The sequence below is a fragment of the Toxorhynchites rutilus genome, chromosome 2, assembly GCF_029784135.1.
Source record: "Toxorhynchites rutilus septentrionalis strain SRP chromosome 2, ASM2978413v1, whole genome shotgun sequence".
Classification (NCBI taxonomy): domain Eukaryota; kingdom Metazoa; phylum Arthropoda; class Insecta; order Diptera; family Culicidae; genus Toxorhynchites; species Toxorhynchites rutilus.
Window position 1 is genome coordinate 60,558,732 of NC_073745.1, and position 9,782 is coordinate 60,568,513.

The window sequence follows — 9,782 nt, forward strand, 5'->3', positions numbered from 1 at the left end:
GTGGACCAAGTGCCAGTAAATTACCAAACTTTTCATGATCGGTTTTAAATCCAACCGTGGTTTTCCATTGATTGCAAACACTCTTTTTCAGAATCACTTCTACCCGTTTGAAATATACTTTTCTTTAAAAATCAAGAATTTTACTTGGTTCACTCTGACTGAATACATTATAGCAAATTGTATATCTTCATTGTCAATTACGGAAAACAAACATTTTCAGAATGTAGCATTGACTTCGAATTTGAAATCAAATATTTTTCTGAAGAATCTTGTTTCTTGGAAGAAATAGATGGCGTAGAATCAGATACTGGATGCAACACTGACTGCGAAATTGATTGTATTACCGGTTCTTCCGTGTCTCTTAGATATTTGATTAATGTAATCTAAATATTACAATCTCTATATACAGGGTTTTTCAACTTTTAATTCCGAATGTAATTTGAAATAAAACACACTTAGAATTCGAATTTCAATGAAACTTTTATTTCAAATTAAAGTTTGGTTTATGCCATTATGTGTGAAATACAACATCATTCAAATGTCCACCTAGGTAATTTTCAGGTAATTTTCGATGACTTTTCGGCACATATGGGGCTGTATTTCGGTCATAACTTCACGAATGTTGTCTTTCAAATGTTCAAGAGTTTGCGGAGAGTTGGCATAGACACGGTCTTTCGCATAACCCCACAAAAAAAAGTCTAGCGGATTCAAATCGCATGATCTGGACGGCCAATTGGCATCACCAAAACGCGAAATTATGCGTCCCTCAAATTTCGTTCACAATATGGCCATGTTCGGTCGTGTTGTGTGGCACGTGGCGCCGTCCTGCTGAAACCATATGTCATCCGTATCCATATCTTCAATTTGTGGCCAATAAAAATCGGTTAACATGCGACCATAGCGCTCACCATTCACAGTAACCGTCTCGCCGTCCTCATTTTCAAAGAAATACGGCCCGATGACTCCACCAGACCATAATGCGCACCAAACAGTGACTTTTGGCGGATGCAATGGCCTCTCAACAATCACGTGTGGGTTTTCTGAGCCCCATATACGGAAATTTTGGGTGTTCACATAGCCACCGAACTCGGAATGTGCCTCATCGCTGAAGAAAATTTGATGCACAATACAATATCCGCAACGGATCCAGTTTGTTCGAATTTACGCACTACATTAGAGATTGTGTGCTCTGTAGGCCGTCCATGACGACCAAAATCCGCCCGTAATGCTCGAACAACATTTGCCGGTTTTTCATCATTTTTATAGTATAATTTAACAGAATTAACACGTTGTGCGATGCTAAAACGATCCATATTGTAAAATGGCAGACATTCAACAAACGATATGACGCTTTGGTTGACAGCTATGTCAAACGGTTGTCAGCGCAGGGCTGTATACTTTCGGAAGCCCGAAATGGAAAACCCTGTATATATATTTAGATAAACAACGCGACGCGTGACTATACGTTCGGGATACTTTTCTCTTATGGCTTTTTCCCTGACAGTTCTCTCTCTGTTGGCGTGAGTGGCAACCAGGGGTGTACCAATCTCCACAGGCTCCCCCAAGTTACACCAAGAACCTAACTCGGTGGCCCGTTGGGGTAACTATAGTTTTGCTAGTTTCGGAACTATCGGAAGGGATATCGATTGTAGTGTATGCTGGCTTGATCCGGTCAATAGATATTCTTCGCTGCTTCTGATTGATCATAACGTCCATGTACTTGTCTGTACGATCGATGACAGGATAGGGTCCATCGTATGGCCTCTGGAGCGATTTTTTAACACCGTCGTAACGAACGAAAACATGTATATACAGTCGAATTTCACTCGTTGCACTAAGCTCTTAGCCCAATTTGTGAACGACTTTCACTCGTTGGGCTGAACTGTCAAAGTCGAAAATCGATCGAGGGTCACACCGATTGTTTGTTGTTATGGGAAACGCAGAAAAGTTTTCACACCACTGACGTTTATTTCATTCGTGGTTGAGTTTCGTTCTAGGTTGGATTAATTGTTAAGTTCTTAATGAAGTTTGATATTAAAATTAGCGTAGATTTAATATACGTTCATTTCGATCGCCAGGCTCAAAATGGATGGTTTGCAAGGATCCAGTACGAACGTTAACCGGAAACGGAGGAGCAATTTCCTGACGCTGGTGGAGAAGGTTCGCATAATTGAAGATTTTGAAGCAGGATATGGTACGCATGACTTTCTTGGGAAGAAGTACGGCGTAGGATCTTCTACGGTCACGAGAATAATCCAAAAGAAAGAAGCAATTCGTGAGGCGGTGAACAAGTTCAAGGAATATGGTGTAAATAATCGAAAAACATTGAAAGAGCAGACGTTCCCTTTGCTGGAAGAAGCTCTTTACATCTGGATTTTACAGCAGCGGCAGTCCAACATTTTGTTGACAGTGGATATTCTTAAAGCAAAGGCGGAGCTGCTGTTTAAGATGTTCCAGGACCGGGGGCTCTATGCGGTGCACGGTTTTTCTGCTTCGGATGGCTGGATGCATCGTTTTAAGCAGCGGTTTGGATTGCGCGTGAAAGCCGTAACAGGAGAAAAGGCATCGATAAACGTTGAAGCGTACCTAAATTTCAAGAAGGTTCTACAGAAGAAGATTCAGGAAATGCAGCTATCACTATCCCAAGTCTTTAATGCAGATGAATCTGCCTTGTTCATCAAGCTCCTAGCCACACGCTCTGTCGTTACCTGTGATGAGACCGTGGCAAGCGGACGGAAGCAAAACAAGACAAGGTATACGTTTATGCCTTGCTCCAACATAGATGGTTCCCTAAAGCTTCCGTTGTATTTCATTTGCACTGCTGCAAAACCACGAGGAATCAACATCGAAGAACTTCCCGTTTCATATAATCATTCCAAAAAGGCTTGGATGACCAGACTGTTGTTCCGTCAATGGTTCCACGAAGAGTTTGCCCCCGCTGTTCGAAAATTTTCGGCCGAGAGAGGATTGGAGCCAAAGGCATTGCTGGTTCTTGATAATTGCACCAGTCATTATGACGTTGACGAATCTCTACAGAGTGACGATGGACTGATTCAAGTGATCTACCTCCCACCAAATGTAACTGCTGAATGCCAGCCGATGGACCAATCGGTCATCAATGCAATCAAGCGAAAGTATAAAAGAAAACTGATGCTCGCATTAATTCTGGAAAACGAACACTTAAGGTAAATTTCCAAATATAAAACATTAAATTTTTGTAATCAATTCCAAATATAAACACAAAACTATGCGCACGATAGTTTTTCGTCTGTGCTTTTTCAAAATTTAAATTCAAATTCTAATTGAGGTTTTATTTATGTACTTTCCTCTTTAGTTTCGAAGAACGATTGAAGAAGATTAATCTTCAACAGTGTATTTCGTGGTTGGCAACCTCTTGGGAGGAGATATCTGACAAAACTATACGTAATTCGTGGAAGAAATTGATCGATGGTTTGCCGGAGGATGCTGTTAATGTAGACTCGAAAGCGGCCGATGATGACTTCAAAGCGCTTGTGTCCAGGATTGACAGTTTGGCAGGAACAAAAACATCTGAGCAAGATATTGATCTGTGGATCAAAGATCAGGTGTATGATGGTGATCATAATCCAGATTGGGTAACCAGTGAAGTGTTCTCTGATGACGAGATTTTGTCATCAGTTCTCAAGAAAGATCAACCTGAAATGCAAGAAGAATGGTTGGTAGACACAGAAGATGGAAGTAATTCGTTTGATACTTCCATTACTAGTACCGGAGATCCTGATTTTGGCGATGCAATCAAGTCAATTGATTGCCTAGTTCGCTATATGAAGCATGATGTTGCAGAAGTATGCCGTTTGAACGCGCTACGTTCGAAAATCACTGAATGGCTAAAACGAGCATGACGGCGCCAGTGGTTGTATGGTTAGCGTAACAGCCTCACAATCCGATCGGCCTGGGTTCAATCCCAGCTGGCGTCGCTGGGATTTTCTGAGGCGAAAAATCTCTGGTTACGTCTTCCTTCGGAGCGGAAGTAAAAGAAGTTGGCCCGGCTCATGAGTTGTTGAGTCTGATAGGTAGGAACAGGTGGAGTCGCCTCCCTGATGTCGGTGATTGGCACTAAAGTGGCGGAAATAGGCCGACGAAAAATAAGCGAAGATAAAAAAAAAAAAAATAAAACGAGCATGTTGAAGAACTCTACCATTTTGTTGAAAATGAATTTACGTGAATTTTAAACAATAATTTTGTTTGAAACGTTTAAAATAAATATTGTTTTTGTTGAATAATATTCGATTTTATTTATTTCAATGATTCATTTAAAATTTATTTTAAACCTAAAAACACCATCCACGAGCCCCTCGAAAAAAATTTTACGTTGTCAGAATTGACGTTTGTCTTCGATTTAGTTGGGCTATAGCCCAACGAACGGGAGCCCAACTAAATCGAAGCCCAACTAAAGATAGCCCAACGAGTGAAATTCAACTGTAGTCCTTAAAATTTTTGTTCACGAAGAATTTCCCTTTTGCGTGATGCTTGGTTTCTACCGGCCTAATCTGATCCATAACACGACGAAGATCAGACGTAAATTCTGCACGAATTACGTTCAAAGTGGGTACTTCAAAAAATTCTCCTGGTACCCGTAAAGTTTACCCGTACAACTGAACTCTTGTTTAAGTCCTCTTTGAATGTAGTTCTCAAACCCAGCAGGATTAAAGGAAGACGGAAGAACCATTTCTTTGCGTCTACACACATGATTGCTTCCTTCAGTTTACGGTGGAAGCGTTCGACCATCCCATTTGCTTGTGGGTGGTACGCGGTTGTTCGAGTATGATTTGTTCCATGTATAGACGTTAATTCGCTGAATAATTCCGACTCGAATTGGCGGCCTTGATCCGTTGTGATGAATTCAGGGCAGCCAAATCGGGAGATCCACTGAGAGTAGAGTGCCAGTTGATACGTTATACGCTGTCATGTCCACCAGTGGAATTGCTTCGGGCCATCTGGTAAACCGATCTACAATGGTGAGAAGGTAAACGTGACCGTTAGATGGTGGTAGTGGGCCTACTAAATCAATGTGGATATGATTGAAACGATACTTAGGCAAACCGAACGAAACAAGAGGCGCAGTTATGTGACGTTGAACTTTTGATTTCTGGCATGCTACAAAATTTCTCACGATCTCGGCGACATCTCTGTTGATTCTTGGCCATACGAATCTACTTGATAAAAACTTACGAGTTGCTCGTATGTCAGGATGGGCAATGTCATGGAAGTGCTTCATAATTAGGCGACGATGTGGCTCTGGGACATATGGACGTGCGAAGCCATTTATCGAGACATCGCAGTATAGGGGTTTCGAACACGACTGCAAGGTAACTTGTTTCAGATTTAACGAAGAACTAGTCGATGTGAGTAACCTCTGTAGTTCTGCATCGATATCTTGGTCCAGTGCAATGGTTCGATAATCAATCGGCGAAGGAGAACTGATGGTATCAGCTCTAGACAGCGTATCGGCAACCACGTTGTGCCTCCCACTAATATGTTTGATATCGGTGGTAAACTGGGAAATGTACTGCAACGCTCTCTCTTCGTGGGGTAAACGACAAGCAGAATTCGAAGTCATGGCATTCGTTAAAGGATTATGATCGGTGAATATCGTAAATCGGCGCCCCTCCATCAGATATCTAAAGTATCTTACGGCCATCTTCATGTTGATAGCCATCCCGTCCAAAAGTAGAATAATTGCGTTGACTCGATGAAAATTTCTGCGAATAGAAACCTAGCGGCTGCCAAGCCACATCGACCATTTGCTGCAGAACTGCTCCGGCTGCGGCGTTTGAAGCATCCACGAGTAGCCCCTAAAGGTTTCTCTGGATTTGGATAATAGAGTAGTGTTGCTTCTGCTAGTACTTTTTACAGCTTTGTAACGCTTTTAATGCTGGTTCGGTCCAGTGATTTTTTCTGGAATCATTCTTCTTGTTACCTGTGATGAGACATCTTAGCGCTGCTGGGTAACGGTTTTACACCATCCTTCCCAACGAGATAGCCGATGAACTCGACTTCTGATTTCGCAAATTTACATTTAGGTAGGTTTATTACCATGCCGTTTGAGCGAAGCCGATCGAACACTATTTGCATGTGTTGATGATGCTCTTCGCTAGAAGACGATGCTATGCATATATCATCAATAAAGACGACAACAAAATCTAGATCGCCGAATAGTTTATACATAAATCTTTGGAATGTTTGACCTGCATTACACAGGCCAAACTGCATCCTAGAAAATTCAAACAGTCCAAATGGTGTTATAACGGCCGTTTTTGGTATATCTTCTTCCTCTACGGGTATCTGGTGGTAAGCCCGTTCAAGGTCAATAGTACTGAATATTGACTTACGTGGAATGAGTTTAGTAGATCGTGGACATGTGGAACAGGATAGCGATCTGGGACCGTCACGTGATTCAACCTGCAATAATCGCCGACGAAGCGCAGTTGTCCAGATTTCTTGGGGACGCAATGCAACGGGCTAGCCCATGAGCTACTGGAGCGACGACAAATGCCCAGATCCATCATCGTTTGAAATTCCTGTTTAGCGAGTAACAGCTTATCTGGCGACATCCTACGTGCTTTACAAGCGGTCGGGGGGCCTTTAGTCACAATATGGTGCGTAACATCATGGCGAACTTCTGTGCGTAACATCGATAGACGTGTTATGATTCGAAATTCCTCAAGCAAAGGCCGAAATGGATGATCATAGTTGATTGTTGTAACATCGTGAAGAAACGTTTTTACCACCCCGCCTGTGGACTTTAACTTTGTTGTTCCATCGATGATGGTACGGTGCTTGAGATCTACCATTAGACTGAAATGGGAAAGGAAATCTGCCCCAATTATGGCGGTACTAACGTCTGCAACGAGAAAGTTCCACGAAAATCTTCTGCGGAGTCCATGATCCACATACAGGAAACGTGTGTCGAAAGTTGGGATGTTCGTACTATTTGCAGCGTGCAGTAGGAACGGGATCGGTGGTTTAGTCTTATCTCTTCTGGTGGCAGGTAGGATCGAAACATCCGATCCGGTATCGATCAAGAAGCGAATGTTATTAGTCCTATCGATAACGGTTAAACGACGACTTCCCTTGCTAGCGCCCACCTCCGCCGTGACAGATGAGCGGCTGCTTAGTTTTTTTTTGCTTATCATTAAAAGCACACGGCTCGCGGCACTGGTGAGCATTTGTACCGTACTTCTTGTGGTACCAGCAGATTCAATCGTCGAAATTCTGTTTCACCCGTGACGAAGACCTGCTTCGAATGTTTCGGTTTTTACCTAGTCCTTTGAGCTTTCGAATTTCTGATGTGAGGTAAGCGATTTGTTCACCGAGTTCCTCCTGTGTCGGAGATGGTGCTTGCAATGTAGTTACTGCTACGTGTGAGCCGGAAGAATCTACCATCTTATCTGCCATTTCGGCCAATTTGGCAAGCGTGCCATCGTGAATCGTCAATAGGGTCCTTACGTTTGCAGGAAGACGCTGCAGGAACAACATTTTCATGAGCCCATCGTCCACATATAGCCCAGCGGCCAGATCCTGCATCCGGGCTAGAAGGTGCGTCGGCTTCATATCGCCTAGATCGCAGGAGTTCAATAATTTTTCCATTTTGGCTTGTGCCGACATTTCGAAACGTGTTAGCAACCTCGTTCTAATTGCTTGATATGAGTTATTTTTGTTAAAATAATTTGTGTGGGAAATTGAGTGTCCGAAATTATTTAAATAAAAATATCAATTGTGGGTGGGACGAAGTTCACCGGGTCAGCTAGTATTAAATATTTCCATTCTGATTTGTTTCGTTTGTTTCGCTCAGTGCGATTTACCTAGTAAAAGCAAATTCTTTGTTACTGTACGCAAACGGTTTGCCCATCTCTGTAAAGAGATAACGTTTGCGATTACTATTTAAATAAAATCCAAAATGTATCACAACTATTCTATATCTAACGCTTTGCAAGACGGATACAAATAGACAACGATAATAATCCTTAAAACATGAATATGTACCCCGGAATTGACAGTTATCGAAAATTCATGAATAATAGTAACTATAAAAAAGTCGCATATGAAAGGAAGAATACTTAAGTTTCTTGCCAGATATGAGATTCGAAATAAATTAGTTCTAGGTAAAAGCTCAAAGCATCCACACGTTTTCATCTTCATATCACAGGGCTCTGAGCCTTTCACTCATTTATCGTTCCTATGTCAGGTTGCTTTTTATCAAAATATCATAACTAGAAACTATGCTAAATTTTGTTTTCTCCTTTTCACTCTCACATATGGGATTGACTTGTTGTTACCGGCAGCGCAAGGTTAACGAACAATAGCTGTCATGTTATGCACGCTCGTCATAATCTACTCTATTTTTACTCTCTCACATCTGCATGACATTAATAATCCTAACTCATCATAATTCTAAATCTTCAAGCGTTCCACACTCACCATCATATCCCAATCCTTTTCGGAAGCGGCCGTCACTTCCACTGTCTTGAGCGATCGCACCTCTATAATCATAGCCACCATCACGGAATCGCCCTCCTTCAGGCCCATTGCGGTGGCCACCTGTGCATTGATGCCGATTCGATTGTCCTGATAGCCTCCCCCTCCGTAGGGCGACCACGACATGTAGAAGTTGTCTATTCCGTGCGTTATGCTTAAACAGCCGTTTTTCTAAAAATAAAACCCAACAAGAACCACTCATTAGGTGCAGAATCGCCGATCGCCGCCTTCGCCTTTCCCCTCCTGAAGCGCCGGGCCATCGCGAGGTTGGGATTATTTTTATAACTCATCCAAACACTTGGCTGGTGTTTCAAAAAGTGGTTGATTTCATCCTCTAAAACGGGGAGCGCAGAGGTTTGATGACTCAATTTACGGAAACGATCGGATCAGACAGACTCTGAGATGAATTACGATAATGATCACCCGTTTGAACCCACATTCCCCACCGTGCGAGACATGAATGAAATTCCGTCGTCACTAATAAGACAAAAATGTATTTTTTTCGCGATGAGTCGGCACGTTTTCAAACAAAAATGCACCTCTCCAAGGTTAGCAGCGCATTTTGCAATGTACATTTACTCACATAGCTGGAAATCATTCGGAGATAGTTGTCCGGTAGTGTAACAAAGTTGTTGCGGAACGGCGAATACGCGACGGTCAACGTTCGACGAAACATTTTGCGAATGGATCCGTATCCGGTAAGTGGTCGAACTAAGCACAATCAAACGGTTTTAAATATAGTTCAAATCGATTTTTGAATCTATATCTGAGAACAGAGATGCACCGCGTGTTATGTTTCTGCCACTATCTGTTTTTAGAACTCGCACTTTGATCTTGCCTTCGGAGGGCAACTAATCCATGCTCCCTGCTCCACGGTTCATTCGCTTTTGAGCGTTATTTGTTTTGATCCAACGATTCGGAGTTCGGGAGCATGAAAGTTAGAGCAAAGGAGGATGGAACGAACAAAAACAATTCGACGAGGGATGAATCGTTGCAATTCGCTACGATAAGGAACACGTTCACGGAATATTTTTTCACTTTGCAGAAACTGGCTCAGAAATTGCATATTTTCACACAGAGAAATAATTTGTATATATGACCTGTTTTGTGGTAAATATCAAGGCGCCTAGAAGTATACCCTAAGGTGGGCCAACTTGCTAAAACCATATTGGAAGTGTACTGTTTATTTGTAAACAAAACCCAATACCCATGCTTGCTTGCTCGTGATCAGTCTGTCTCTTTCACGCTTCAAGCAAATAATTCCC

At 42.3% G+C, this 9,782-nt stretch overlaps 1 protein-coding gene across 1 annotated transcript in view; it reads right to left on the reverse strand.

The window, feature by feature from the left end:
* Positions 1 to 9,417, reverse strand: part of LOC129771528 (peroxisomal ATPase PEX1) — a 33,852-nt gene extending 24,435 nt beyond the window's left edge. Inside the window, exons 1-2 of the mRNA XM_055775272.1 lie at positions 9,101 to 9,417; positions 8,461 to 8,688 (exon numbers count right to left, since the gene is read on the reverse strand). Of these exons, the coding sequence (XP_055631247.1) occupies positions 8,461 to 8,688; positions 9,101 to 9,193 (321 nt within the window). The 5' untranslated portion in view covers positions 9,194 to 9,417. The remainder of the gene's footprint in view (positions 1 to 8,460; positions 8,689 to 9,100) is intronic.
* Between the last annotated feature and the right edge of the window lie 365 nt (positions 9,418 to 9,782).